The 16,121-nt window shown below is 36.2% G+C and overlaps 1 protein-coding gene across 1 annotated transcript; it reads right to left on the reverse strand.

The window, feature by feature from the left end:
- Nucleotides 1–674: 674 nt before the first annotated feature.
- si:dkey-18a10.3 lies at nucleotides 675–16,121 on the reverse strand. Its single transcript, XM_021479406.3, has 12 exons — nucleotides 15,960–16,121; nucleotides 12,638–12,746; nucleotides 10,553–10,683; nucleotides 10,308–10,423; nucleotides 7,959–8,034; nucleotides 6,987–7,048; nucleotides 6,765–6,879; nucleotides 6,359–6,447; nucleotides 6,046–6,186; nucleotides 3,509–3,608; nucleotides 3,324–3,402; nucleotides 675–3,209 (listed from the first exon to the last, which is right to left on the reverse strand). The coding sequence occupies exons 1-12, from the start codon at nucleotides 16,041–16,043 to the stop codon at nucleotides 3,037–3,039; spliced, it is 1,275 nt and encodes a 424-aa protein (XP_021335081.2). The 5' UTR covers nucleotides 16,044–16,121; the 3' UTR covers nucleotides 675–3,036.

The raw sequence follows: 16,121 nt of genomic DNA on the forward strand, positions 1-16,121 counted from the left end.
GCATGCATGTGGCGCTGTAAATTACCTTAAAACGCGATAACAGCTTACATTTCTATAGTAATCTTGCTCATATAAATTCAAAGAACATACATGAGTGGTAATGGCGAAAAAAAAAATTCTATAAATTATCCTTTCTTAATACATGGACTTGCTCAACATGTGATGCTTCATATATATCCCAATGGCTCTTTAAAAATGCATTTGCCAAAACAATCTGAAATGGCTCTTTGCTGAAAAAAGGTTTCCGACCCCTGGTGTAAATGAATATCAACTGCTTCAGGCCAACATCTACCTTAGCAGGATGATGTAAATATAACCAGGGTGGACATTTCAGCAAGAAAACGATCCAAAACACAGCCAAGGAAACTTTAAAATGCTTTCAGAGACAGAAAATCAAGCTGTAGAATGGCCCAGCCAATCACCTGACTTGAACCCAATAGAAAATACTAAATAAAGATCATATTTGATAGATGAGACCCACAGAACCATCAAGATTTTTACAATCTGTTGAAGTCTGTGAAAAACTCTCACCTGAGCAATTCATTCCTTTTATATAAAGTATTAAATACATTCCAGCAGTTCAGCACTTTCTCCCTTTGTCGTTTCATTGTTATGACACATAACTCATTTCAGATTTATTTGTTTTGTTTTATTTCTATACTTGTATTGTTTGGTTTTTACCAAAATCTGGTTCAATTCCATGTCAACAGCCCCTTTAGAAATATTATTCCCAGGAAAAAAAAAATGACATGTTGAATACCCCAACCCCCGTATGTATACTTAATGCTATGATGGATTACTGTTATTTTACTTTTTTTTAAGTGCTACACTTTTCATTTTTATGAGTAGTGTTTTACGCACTCAAGAATCTTTCTTTTAATCACAAGTCTGTCCATATTAGTTAATATATTATACACTACATATATAGCAATACATATATATCTATACACATATATCAATGCATGAAGAGTTCAGATGCAAAAATCTCTAAATGCCATCTAGAATTTTCTTCTGCAATGAGCATATGTTTATGCCTCCTATGTTTATGTTCAGTTATTTAATGTTAAAATCTCTGAAAATAACCTGCTGTAAAAGTGAATTTACCGGATCACAACACAGGAGGCTGAAAAAATGTTCATTTTAGAAGAAAATTTCAGATGGCATTGAGAGGTTTTTGCATCTTCATATATTATACATGTACCAAATACTGTGATTTAAAGACCATTTCAATGTGGCAATGTCACTGGCCCATGAACATTTCCCTCTTGTTGTCAAACTATGTCTTAACTGTAACAAGAAGCAATCATATCTTAACATTAAAACAGCTGTCGTAACATTATTTATCAGTGTTTGGACTTTTTTAGATATTTGTAAGCTTTGGAAATTAAAAACGTAAAACAAGAAATAGGTTAGGACCATTGTTAGTGTTTACATCCCTCAAAATGGTCTTTAAATGTTCACCCACTGATGTAGACTTATTAGGTAGTTAGGTTTGCAGCACATTTTCTGCAAAATAAAAGCTTTCATTGCAATCCTCCCACACTAATGCTGACTTCAAACCAGCATCTAACTCAGACGTTGCATTAGCGGAAATCTAAATGATTAAAAGTATTTTCCATCATTTTGGTCAATTGCTTTCCCTTGAATGGTAAATTATGCTAGTAGATTAATAAACTACAGTGACTACAAGTCAACAAGAAACAACATATTCAGTTCACTTCTGGTAGATAAACATAAAACAAATTTAAATATTACATCATTTACAAATAACATGCATCAGAATGATGAATAATGATATGATTATAATTATGATAATGATTAATTACACTACCTGACAACAGTATTGTCGTCGATCTTAGTTGTAAGAGCAACGAATAATAATAAACTGTAAGAACTTGACTTCTAGTTGATCATTTGGAAAAGTAGCAGAAGGTAGTTTTGTCTGATGAATCATCTGCTGAACTGCATCACAATTACTGCAGAAGACCTATTGGAACCCACGTGCACCCAAGATTCTCACAGAAAACAGTCAAGTTTGCTGAAGGAAAAATCGAAGTTTGAGGTTACATTTAGTATGGGGTTGTGCAAGAGATCTGCTGAGTGGATGGGAACATCAACAACCTGAGGTGTCAAGACATTTGTGCTGCCCATTACATCACAAACCACAGGAGAGGGCAAATTCTTCAGTATCCATCTCATACTTCAGCCTCCACATCAGCGTTCCTGAAAGCAAAGAAGGTCAAGGTGCTCCAGGATTGGCCAGCCCAGTCACCTGACATGAACATTATTGAGCATGATGAGCTCTGGGAGTCCTGCAAGAACGCTTTCTTTGCCGTTCCAGATGACTTTATTAATAAGTTATTTGAGTCATTGTAAAGATGTATGGATGCAGTCCTCCAAGCTCATGGGAGTCATACACAATATTAATTATTTTTCCACTGCCGCATGACTTTATATTCTATACTGTACATTATTTCTGTAAAGTGACAAGACTTTTATCTAAGAAAACAGAAAACAGAACTTACTGTCCTAATTAAATAATTAAAAATCAAGGCATGATCTTATTTTATTTTGGTCAAATAGGTGTAATCTAGAAGCCTTTGCTTTTCATATAAGCCACTTCTGATACCAAATGATCAACTAGAAGTCAAGATATTATTTGTTGTTCCTGAAGCTTGGATAGGCAACAAGACTATTGTCAGGAAGTGTATGCTGCAGCATCTGAGCTCTTCATCAAATGGAAGAACTGTCAATTTAGATGCCACTTTTCACTATCAACCAACCACCATATCCATTATCACCATTGATGCAAAAGTTCATGCATTGGAGCTTTTTAGGCCAGTGTTTCCCAACCCTGTTCCTAAAGGCACACCAACAGTACACATTTTCAACCTCTTCCTAATCAAACACACCTAAATCAACAAATCAGAACATAAGAAGAGACTCCAAAACCAGAAATGAATCAATCTGATCAGGGAGACATCCAAAATATGTACTGTTGGTGTGCCTCCAGGAACAGGTTAGGGAAACACTGCTTTAGATGACAAAAGGGATCTCTAAGGGCAGTATAGTATTGCTAAAGGAAAGGCTTGAAGCTTCTTGTGCCAGCTGCAGCAGGGATGGCAAAATATCCAAAAACTCTCCATCATCATCGTCACAGTGCTCTTGCTGCAGGTCTGTGTGTTGTTGCAAGCTTCTCTGATGTGTAACTGCGCAAACACAACACAGCGAACAGGAAAATGTGTGAGCGTAAGTGTGGTTTTCGTGTAGGTGATTGATGTGTTGGTGTGTTGAGAGGGAAGTGTGGGTGTGTGTGTGTGTACCTGTGTTTTCTTCATTCTGGCTTTCCTGCTTACTCTCGGTTACTTTAGCAGCAGAAATGTGGCAGCCAGGACTGAGAATCTAGCATGAACAGGAAACTATCAGTTAGGCTGTATAAAGTATATGAATGCTAGTTACAATGCTAGCAATAATAGCCTTTGTGTTGTGTTTTAATATTAAGTCAGACCTTGCTGAAATTGTCCAGGTCTGGTGGTGACGGTGGCGAGCAGGAGCGGATGGCTTCTAAACTGGAGTCAATAAGCGCCAGTGGGTCACAAACATCATTTCTGTTTACAAGAGAACAACAGGAGCTAAGTATTAAAGTACAAATAAAATCAAAACTAGCCATATGATTTTGTTAGCTCACATTGCTAGCTTTGTGGTGAACAATTCATCTGTGCATGTCATTAAGAAAAGTAAAATTGTTTGCACTTGTAATCTTTAATTTTGTTTTCAGTTAAATTCTCAGATTAGGTCTGTTTGAGGTGTTGGGCGTGGCTAACATACTTAACCACGCCCCTCCAACTGTCAACGAACAGAAATGGTAATGAGGAGGTGTCTGATAGGTTGTATAACTCTTAAAACCCATTTTCCCATCTTATTGAATGAAATGCCTACTTTGCTACATCCAATCAGCTCGCAGAAGAAAAAACAAGCCACGGCCACTGTTTCCCATTTAATATTGCGTTTCTCTTGGAACTGCGTCACAATACGGGAAGAAAAAAAAAACTATCGCAACTTCCGGTTCATGCGGACTTTAAAGTTATACATTTGATATTAATATGGCAAGCCCTGTCTATTAAATAACAATGGCTGCAATTTAAAAAAAACGTCTTTAGGTATTTTGAAGATGGCTAGTTTTGTCCTACAATAGAGTGGAGGATCTGTGACGTCAGTTTGTATGCAAAAATCCGGAAGCGAGTTAGCATTTTAGCAGTTCCGGTTCCCTCGTCCCAAAGTCAATGTTTTTTTTTTTTTTAAATGGGGTTTCAGCTAAATCGCTTAAATAACGTTCGTGGCTTACACAAACTCAAGATACTTTCCTGTTTTACTCTACGACATAAAACACATCAGTTACATCACACTCTTGATTTTTTTAATCGGTTACGCTTCTTTAAAAAGACGGTAGCTATCCAGTTGCTAAATTGGACTGTATGCCCTGTAGCATTTGCTTAAAAAAGTAAATGCAGCCATAGGTACCTCCAGCTACATAATTTGCGTTCTCCAGAAACTTCCCTGGGACTGTTTTCAGAATGAGAAAGTGTTGTTTTTAATTGGATGAATGTCATAATATGGGAAAATAAGGATAATCTTAACTTCAGTTTCAAGAGTTCACACTTAGCTGATGATTTAGAAAGCTTATTTGGCATGCTGTCCCGGGAGAGAGCCCCGAGCTCAAGGGCTCCTCGAGCCCGGGGCTTCCTCCCGTTGACAGAGCAAGAAGGGAGCCCGAGCTCGGTGGATCTCAGAACTCCCCTGCTGCTGTAGCTAAGGGAACGTAAGGGATTGGACAAGCTTGATTGTTATGTATGTTGAATGTCTTTGGATGGTGGGAGGAAACCGGAGAACCCGGGGAAAACCCACGCGGACACGGGGAGGACATACAAACTCCCCACAGAAACACCCACCGGTCCTATGGAACTAGGGCCGGCAGTATTCTTGCTGTGTGGCTCGCAGTGCTAACCACTGGACCGCCGTGCCGCCCAATCACAGGTAAAGGAGGAGAATAGGAGAGGAAGGGGGTTTCTTCCAAACGAAGATAAAGTGAACTGAAAACTGAGGCTATTTATAGTAGCTTAGGGCTCATATGATTGGAAGATTAGTGATTAGCAAATGCGAGACTGGCCGTGATAAATCATAAGCACGTGATCCTCTCAAAATTAGTTTATGAATAAACTTCACTTAATGCTGACTTTAACAAGTCTCAAACTCTTCCGCTTGGATACTTTGGTGTTCATGACTAAAATTGTGTTGACTGTTTCCTGAATGACTGTGAGTTCAAACTACTGTTACAGTAGCATCACAGTAACAATGACAAAGTAACTCGACACAATGGAAAATAGTAACCCCACTGACTGCTGGCATTTCAGAAGTATTATTTGCAGAATAACAGTCAAAATGCAGAAGTATAAATGTGCGCTGTGGCATTGGCTGTGTCCAGAGGTTGGCGAACACGTGATAAAGACAGAAGTATAATTTGGAATTTAGCTCTTGTAAACACACTGATATGAGCAGTACAGTAATGATGGCATCAGTTTTATTAATCTAATTTAAGCCTGAGTTCTCATGCAATGGAATGGCACTCCAAGTGTAGTGGCTTTTGCAGCTCAAAAAAACCTGCATCTTCTTGACAACACAAACTAAAGTCCTCCATGCTAAAACTTCAGTTATTGTTGGTAGTTTATATGCAGCCAGTAAAAACCATCAGCTTGCATGATGTAGATTTATTACAAACCTTTATAGCATGGGTCTCAAACTGGATTCCTGGAGGGCCACAGCTCTGCATAGTTTTGCTCCAACCCTAATCAAACACAGCTGATGCAACTAATCAAGGTGTTCAAGTCTAAAGACTATTAAGAAGGTGAGAGTTGGAGGTGGTTGGAGCTGAAATTTGCAGAGCTGTCGCCCTCCAGTAATTGAGTTGAAGACATATGCTTTAAAGGTTTGAGAATGACTGGAATCACTGCAATTTCAGCTGTTTTCTTTACAAATGAAATTCTCTACCTTTCCTGGGCTGTTTCCTCAGACTCCAGGACAACTGGGTCATCCAGAAAAGACAGTGCCAGGTCCATGGAGGGCATAGAAGGAGAGGCGGGAGGCGAGAATGTGGGTAGAATTTCAGGAAGGCATTCAGTCATGCAACCTCTGTAATCCCGAAAACAAAAATGAAACAGAAAAAAGGAACCGTCAAATATTTCACTTCCTCTTTTTATTTGAAATATACTTTAGAGTTGTTTAAAGTTTATTATTATTAAAGTCAGTTACTCTACAACAGTATTGAGGATACATTCTGCATGTGTTGTGCTGTTGGTGTTACCTGTTCAGCTCAGGTGTGGGATCCAGCAGGTCTGTGATGTCAGAGATGATCATGCCATTGGAGTACACGTCAGCGGATGACACATCCAGCTGCCCAGAAACCCAAAGAGATGTCACTCTTTTACAGTAATCAAGCTGCATTTACCACTAAACAGTGCTGTGTCTGATGAAGTGAGTTCTTAATTGAAATAAACGTACATTGGAAAAACGATGTCTGCAAAATTGTTGTAAACTATTTATATGGGCTGATTTTAAGCAAAGAAATTTAATAATTTTCAAATTAGTTTGTTTGTTTAAATTCAACCCAAATAAATTGTTTACAACCACTTAACTTAAAACAATGAGTAAATCCAAATGATCATCTTTGTTTTGTTTTTTTCAGTGTACATCAGCATTTAAGCAGGCACCTCTTGCAGCGAGGGGTTCTCTTGGAGGCATGAAGTTGTCAGGGTGGAGTTCACACCAAACGAGCGTGCATATTTTGGTGCAGAGTGAAATTCTCCAGAATTGTCGATCATGGGGCTTTTAGAGTGGAGAAAGGAAAGACAGTGTGATAAGACATAACCGAAAATCCAAAACAGCCACATTTCTCACTGACTAAAACTACATTTTGTGTGGCTTAAACTTACAGTCTCCGTTTGCAACCTTTGATCCCATTCAGTTGTACGCTGTTGATGATGAATTTTATAATCTGAAAAAAAAAATTGTGACAGTGATCAGTTGTGTGTAGTGAAAGTATATGTAATAGTATATACAGTGGGGAAAATAAGTATTGAACACATCATTATTTTTCACAGAAAGCATATTTCCAAAGGTGCTGTTGACTTGAGATTTTCACCAGATGTTGATGGCAACCAAAGAAATCCATATATATAAAACTACTTAGTTCATAAAGGAAGTTATGTGTAATAAAATGAAATGACGCAGGGAAAAAGATTGAACACATGCAGAAAGGGAGGTGCAAAAAAGCAGTAAATGCCCAGACAGCAGCTGAAATCTCTCAGTAGTTCTCAATAATCCTCTGCCCTTCGTCATTGCAAATTAATATTAGCTGCTTCAGTCCAACTTCTACATTAGCAGGAGGATTAAGATGAAACCAGGGTGGACATTTCAGCAAGACAATGATCCAAAACACAGCCAGGGAAACTCTTAAATGCGTTTAGAGAACAAATAAATCAAGCTGTAGGATGGCCCAGCCAATCACCTAACCTGAATCTAATAGAAAATACAAATTAAAGATCAGATTTGATAGTCGAGACCCACAGAACCATCAAGATTTTTACACTCACTCCTGAGCAATTCATTTGACTTCATTCTCCATATGAGAGGCGTTTTTAAACAGCCTTTTATATAAAGTATTAAATATGTTTCAGTAGTTGTTATTACACATAACTCATTTTTCAGATTTATTCATTTATTTTTATGCTTGTATTGTTTGGATTTTTACCAAAATCTTGTTCAATTTCATGCCAACAGCTTTTTTACCAATATTATTACCAGGAAAAACACAACAACAATGTTGACTGACAATGCCAATACTTATTTCCTTTGTTGTAGACATTGGGAATTATATTAGTATTTTTAATTGTGCTTTTATTTACCTTGCGTATGATTTTGTGCTGCTGCTGGTAGTTCTGTCTTAATGTGTCCAGTTCTCTCCATAAGCTCTCGTTATCCCTTTAGGAAAGGATAAAAGCATCTTTAGCCATGGCAGAGCATCAAAGATGCATTGCATTGATCAAAAGTGACAGTAAAGACATTTTTTAAGGTTATGAAATATTTCTACTCCAGTTAAATGCTGAGAGAAATTAAAACTGGGTTTCCACATACATGACAAGAGTCACGTATTAAACTAGAAAAGTAACATTCATAGACAAACTTTATGGTGGCTTGAGAAAGCCTAGTCTGAAAGTTTACAGTAGTTTTAAAGTCCAAATATTTGAAGTAGTTTTTAAAAAATGTACAAAAGTTGGCATAGATAGATAGATAACTACATATATTAGCATATTTCTAGTTTGAATTGGCATGTTTCCTGTTAGACAGTTGCTAGGCTGTTCTGAGTGGTTGCTAGTGGTTGTTAGCATGTTTGTTAGTATGTTTCTAGTATGGATTGGTATATTGTTAGTATGGATTAGTATATTGTTACTGTGTTTCTAGGTTGAATTGGTATATTTTTAGTATGAATTGGTATGTTATCAGTATGTCCAATGAAAGTCAATAGCAGTTTTTTTTTTACAATGAAAGTCTATGGGACAGTTGCTAGGGTGCCATAAGTGGTTGCTAAGTTGTGGCTTGTAAGCTGAAAGGTCATCAGTGATTGGCAGATTGGTAGTCTAAGTTAAATGAGCCCAACCTTACGTCTGTATGACAGTCTGGCACAAAGTTATGAGGTCACACAGTTTGATCCAATATAAAGTCAATGAGACTTTCCAAATTTTCCAGGACAGTTTTCGGAAAACCGTAAGTCGAATCAGTTGGAGAAGATATAGCAACTTAATTGAGTTCGGAGTTATTTTAGTGGTATGGTCAAGGAAGAGATGCATTCTTAATATAGCAATAACTACTATATTACATTAAAGGGGCATTCACCCACTGACAATTCTCTCGTCATTTACTCACCCTTGTTCAAAACTTTTGTTTTTTCTCCTATTGAACTCAAAAGAAGATGCTTTTAAAAATGCTGGTTGCTTGGACCCACTGACATCCATAAAATTTTCCCTAGTAAATTCCAGCAACCAGCATTTTTCAAAGTATCTTTTTTTGTATTGAACTAAAGAATAAAACCAGATTATAGAGAGTTAATGATGAGGTAATTTTAATTTTTGGGTGAAATATCGGTGTAAAGTCTGTGAGAAATCAAATTTTACAATGTTCATTTTGTTAATGCTTGTTGTTATTTAGGTCAGTGGTTCCCGAAGTAAAGGTCAGAATCCCACGAGGGGTCACAGGACAATGGAGGATGGAGAATTACCATTTTTTATCCATAACCTACTGAAGATAAAAATAGTAGTTTATAGTTGCTACATACTTTATAGATACTTATGTAGCTTATAGTTACTAGTTCTATTGGATTAGTACCCCTGGGGTGATTACATTACATTAAAGACACAGCAATAGTGTCAGATGCAGCAGATAGATTTTATGACTCCAGGTTAAACTTTCTGGCATATTTACAAACTTACATACTTTAAATAAAATTAAATGAAGAATAGATTTAGGCCTATTGGTGTGCGTGTCCCGTCACATGCAAAGCTTCTGTATTTATAACAACCTCAGAGGATATTGGGGGTCTTGAGTCACTAGCATTGTTATTTTGGAGTTGCGGGCTGAAGAGATTGGGAACCCCTATTTTAAGTGAACAATGATTCCGTGCAAGTTTCCATGCAAAAAAAAGTTAGCTTTTTTGGTAATCTTCAATTAAGGTCTAACCATTTGCTTCCATTTGACCCTCAATTTGACAGAATTTTACCCACGCCCCCCTAAATAGATACATTTTTTATCTATTTATTATTTATTTTTTTATTGTCCAATCTGTACTATAACAGGGAAGTATGACAATAATATTTCGTAACTGTAAATGTCACACATAGGACGAAAAACAAATAATAATAACAGGAAAATAAACAAAACAAAAAAGTGGTTTGCTTGAATGGATTTACATGAATTAAAGCTATTACATAATAGAGTGTGAGGAAAAAGATCATTTTAATTTACAAGGAAACCACACCCCCTTTAATGTGCTACAAGGTAATGAGGTGCAAAAAAAAAAAAAGCCCCGCCCCCTACTCAATATTCTATTTCAGTTAGTAGTACATCAGCATACTAAACTAAAAGTCTCAGCAACTTCCAGCTCCCACAGACCTTAACTTCTTATTTTACCATGATAGCTAAGTGGCTAAAGTGTAGTTTTACACTGATTAATAGTTTATTCCTTTCAAAGAAACACTCACCTGCACAAAGCCGTGAGTTTGAGGTCTGAGGAGTCTTGACAGCCTCTGAAATGTCTAACCTGAACGATTACCTGAGACATTTGCCCTCCCTCTTCAGCCCCACGGCTAACAGAAACCTAAGACATCAAATCAAACATACAACAACATATTTGCAGGCACGTCTTCGAGAGGGTATATGATTGTAATCAACCGTGTGTGTTTCAGAGCTGCGCTAACAGTATGTGATAACATTATATCAGCTTCACCTTCCTGCGGATGAGGCCCAGCAGATGAGGCTGATCTCTCTGGAAGTCCTCGTGCTGAAACTCGACGCAGTTAATTTGACTTTCAGCTTTAGGCAAGCCGGAGTCTACGTGCATCACTTTGTGGAAGCCATCTGTGTGTTCAGGTCAGACATGAGAGGGGATTAACAGATATTATATTTTAAAAAACATTCTGTATTTAGTCTGTCTGTCTGTCTATCAGTTCATCCACTCATCTGTCTATCTATCTGTCTGTCTGTGTCCGTCTGTCCGCCTATCTATCCATCCATCCATCCATCCATCCATCCATCCATCCATCCATCTATCCTTCTATCTTTCTGTCTGTCTGTCCAATGTTCTATCTGTCTGTCTGTCTATCCATCTGTCTATCTATCCGTCTGTCTGTCTGTCTGTCTGTCTATCTTTCCGTCTGTTTTTCCTATCTATCTATCTATCTATCTATCTATCTATCTATCTATCTATCTATCTATCTATCTATCTATCTATCTATCTATCTATCTATCTATCTATCTATCTGTCTGTCTGTCTGTCTGTCTGTCTGTCTGTCGTTATCTATCTATCTATCTATCTATCTATCTATCTATCTATCTATCTATCTATCTATCTATCTATCTATCTATCTATCTATCTATCTATCTATCTATCTATCTATATATCTGTCGTTCTGTCTCTATCTATCTATCTATCTATCTATCTATCTATCTATCTATCTATCTATCTATCTATCTATCTATCTATCTATCTATCTATCTATCTATCTATCTATCTATCTATCTATCTATCTATCTATCTATCTGTCTATCTGTCTGTCTATATATCTGTCGTTCTGTCTCTATCTATCTATCTATCTATCTATCTATCTATCTATCTATCTATCTATCTATCTATCTATCTATCTATCTATCTATCTATCTATCTATCTATCTATCTATCTATCTATCTATCTATCTATCTATCTATCTGTCTGTCTGTCTGTCTGTCTGTCTGTCTGTCTGTCTGTCTATCTCTCTATCTGTCTATATATCTGTCGTTCTGTCTCTATCTATCTATCTATCTGTCGTTCTGTCTGTCTGTCTGTCTGTCTACTGTCTATATATCTGTCGTTCTGTCTCTATCTATCTATCTATCTATCTATCTATCTATCTATCTATCTATCTATCTATCTATCTATCTATCTATCTGTCTGTCTGTCTGTCTGTCTGTCTGTCTGTCTGTCTGTCTGTCTGTCTGTCTGTCTGTCTGTCTGTCTCTCTATCTGTCTATATATCTGTCGTTCTGTCTCTATCTATCTGTCTGTCTGTCTACTGTCTATATATCTGTCGTTCTGTCTCTATCTATCTATCTATCTATCTATCTATCTATCTATCTATCTATCTATCTATCTATCTATCTATCTATCTATCTATCTATCTATCTATCTATCTATCTATCTATCTATCTATCTATCTATCTATCTGTCTGTCCAACTGTCTAATGTCCTATCTGTCTGTCTGTCTATCCATCTGTCTATCTATACGTCTGTCTGTCTATCTATACGTCTGTCTGTTTTCCTATCTATCTATCTATCTATCTATCTATCTATCTATCTATCTATCTATCTATCTATCTATCTATCTATCTATCTATCTATCTGTCTGTCTGTCTGTCTGTCTGTCTGTCTGTCTGTCTATCTCTCTATCTGTCTATATATCTGTCGTTCTGTCTCTATCTATCTATCTATCTATCTATCTATCTATCTGTCTGTCTGTCTGTCTGTCTGTCTGTCTGTCTGTCTATCTCTCTATCTGTCTATATATCTGTCGTTCTGTCTCTATCTATCTGTCTGTCTGTCTACTGTCTATATATCTGTCATTCTGTCTCTATCTATCTATCTATCTATCTATCTATCTATCTATCTATCTATCTATCTATCTATCTATCTATTTATCTGTCTGTCTGTCCGTCCGTCCGTCCGTCCGTCCGTCCGTCCGTCCGTCCGTCTGTCTGTCTGTCTGTCTGTCTTTCTATCTCTCTGTCCATCTGTCCATTCCTCTGTCTGTCTGTATTCATCATCAACTGAACACTTACACATGTTGAGTTGGCGCACAAAGCTGGTCATGTTGCTGTGTTTAAAGTATAAGGGCAGTACTTCTTTGCTGAACCGCTGCTCATCTTGGACAAGAAAGCTACAGCCATCCTAACAGACAGGAAGCCAGACGGATGTGGTTAGTCTTGCATCACTATATATTTATATGTCAGGCTTATTCTAAAGAAGAGACCATTTGGTCTGGCAGGAAACACTTTTTTTCTCTCTGAAAGGGCATTTCAACACAGGTTTCTAAAATCTCTCTAATCTAGTTTCTGAGTTTTTTGTAAATGTTTCATGTAGCTCAAATTTGTAAGCTCAACATCAAACTCAAAATCAAATCATCAGATGAAACGTGAATATTTTATGAAATGTTTGCTTGAAAAAAAAGGATGTAAACATTTTGTAAAATAATGTTGAATATAATATATAACTAAAGCTATAGAGAAAAAACAGATCATTAATTCTTGGTTTCTATGGATCTACAATTTAAAGTTGAGATTTATAATTTGTGTTTTTCAGACAGATTATATATTAATTTATTCAACACAATACCAGTGATTTAACTTCAGAAAGTTAATAATTGAAAAACTGTGTTATTTTGACCAATTGTCTTTTCAAAAGAGCTTAAAATGACAGTATATTATTGTAAATTTAGATGGAAAATTCTATTATCTTTTTGTAGAACAAGACAAAATTAAACATTTCACCCAAAAATCCACAGTAACCTTTAAATTGAATATTTAAATAAGTCATTCTGTCATTTTAGTTTTAAATATACCAGATAAGTACTTTTTGTGTAAAGTACGCTGAATTACAGAATTTATATTTGATATCAATGTTCTTATTATGTTTATGAGAAACCTATTTTTCCATGAATGAAAATATACAAACACAGATCAATATAAAAGAAGCAAAATACAAGTTACATTAACTGCATTCTTACCGAGAGAAAAATAAGAAAACTAACAAAAGAAGAGGTAAATAAATTACATTAGTTTAGAAGTGAATGAAAATAAATCAACTAAGAGCATTATAGGACAGATTTTCTAAATCTATTCAGAGTCAATAGATAACAGTACATATTTTGTTGTTATTACAGACATGTAAAAGTAGGGACTGAAGCCATGCATTTTTCTGTTTGTATAAAAAAAAATTCCAAACAATATAAGGGACATTCTGCCAGAAATGTACATTTTCACTGATAAAAAATTGTGACTGGGCCCACTTAAGCTTTTCGTTCCTAAATAAATCATACCAAAACAAATATAAAATCATACAATTCGATGACTGAACGCATGCTTGATCACTAGGCTCGTTTGAGGTGCGCCTCGCCTTGACTGCATTGTAAACGAGAGCAGGCGTGCGCAGTAAGAGGAGGGCTCAAAAATTACATCAGAAGTCGGACACCTGCCGAATCTCGCTGTTTAGCCACCTGGAAACGTCACCAGTGGCGGAGATCTCGTTCGCGTTTTTTATCGCAGACGAATGATCTCATGAAAAAATACTATGGTGATTTATAGTAAATATTATTGCATTTTGAACATGTTTTTTCAGTATTGGGTTGTGTTTATAGTTGTTGTGATACCAGAGCAACTACACACATCCTAATGATTTATTAGTAACATTTAGTTATATTACATAGGTCACGTTATGTTTTACAAAGATGTGTTTTGTTTTTGTTTGTGTGTAAATCTAAATAAATAACCATATGTAATGCTCTTTATGACTTTTTTTTAATTATCAACGAAAATACAAAAAAAAAAAGGTATTCAACAAATCCAGGTATAAACCTTAGTAAAACAAGATAATAAAGTGTAATGTGTCAGTCTCATCCAATCAGCATTAAGCTGTGTCGTCAGCCAGTCGTTTCCCATCATGCTTTTGGTAACGCAGTCTTTTGAGAGCAACTGCTGCCGACTGCTCCATCCGAGGTACCCGCCTCGCGATCGCGAGAGTTTTTTGGCGCACGTCAGCGTGACATCAGAGCGAGGCGAAGGCAAGGCGGACACATTTCTAACCGGCATGCATCTTGCGGTGATCACCGGTGATCGATTCTGCGCAGATTTTGGCCAAGTCAAACGAGCCTACTATCAGCTTCTCCTCCATCATATGATGTCACTTCCGAATCATTAACCTTAAATGCTGCACGCATTTTATGTTAAACTTAATGCAGGGCTGACAGAAACATGGGGACAATTGTAAATTGATTTGTATTATATACTTGTAGTATTTATTTATAGAATTTATTTCATAATGTCATGTTGTTAATCAATTAATGTGAATGATTACATCTTAAACTTGCTTAATTTTTGAAGTATTTATTTTTTAAATAACAGTTTTTATAGCATAACAAAGCTATTAAATCTGTAGGTTCAGTTGGGCTGAGGACAATGACAGGACTTGCACAAGTGTTTTTAATGAAGATCAAAAATCAGAGAACCAAATTGATATATTCCTCTACAGAACAACACACAGAAATCAACCATCAGGCCATTTTAGACATTTTATTTAATGTATTTATGTCTTTATTTCAGGTACAGATGATGTACGATTCTGGTTTCAAAGTTGAATATAAACTCGTTATAAAACAGTTTGATTTAATAAGTCATTCAATTATATTTGTGTTAAATATGCCTAAGGGGGTCATTTTGTGTGAATGACATAAAATTAAATTTGATATTAACTGGTTCTAATCCCTTGTCTATGAGAAACCGTCTATTTTTGTGGAGGAAGCAGTACGTGATGTCACATGGTGCGTTTTAGGCCAAGAGCGCGCTGTTCCAAACTCAAGTACATGCTAATAATATACTGATCAGGATTGGACACACAGTGGACCAATAGCGCGCGTCCTCCACCTGCGACAGAGTATTACACGTGGATGTGTTTTGTAAACCGGGTCAGACAGCGTACTACAGTATATGCCATCTGAGGACTCCAGAATAAACGTCATCTGGGAAGATAAACTAACTTCATTACACATTGTTATTTTATTAATAGAGTTTATTATTAAGTTTATTATTTGTAATTATTATTTATATAATTGTAATTGTAACTCCCTGTTGCGACCCCTGTTAAATAAGGGACTAAGAATGACTGAATGAATAATTGCAATGTATTATTATAGTCTATTATTTTGAAATGGTAATATTGTTTATATTTAGATACACGTGCAGTATATGACAATGTAAATGAAACAATAATATAATACTTAATATATCATACGAACAGCACATTATAAATATAAAAGAAGTACAAATAAATAAAATTTAAAATAAAACTCTTTATAAACTTTAGAAATATAAAATAACAATAATAACTTACTTGGCTCCAGCAGATCAGGTGATTCGTTGCCTGAGCCTCTACAAGTGTCCAAAGTTTGCTGACAAACGCTGGGACGTTTTTCATCTTTTTTTTAAATATAAAGATCTAGATGAAGAAACTTTGTGTGTGTTGTTTGAAGATCAATGTTCGTCACACTGCTCC

The sequence above is a fragment of the Danio rerio genome, chromosome 10 (assembly GCF_049306965.1).
Source record: "Danio rerio strain Tuebingen ecotype United States chromosome 10, GRCz12tu, whole genome shotgun sequence".
Lineage (NCBI taxonomy): Eukaryota > Metazoa > Chordata > Actinopteri > Cypriniformes > Danionidae > Danio > Danio rerio.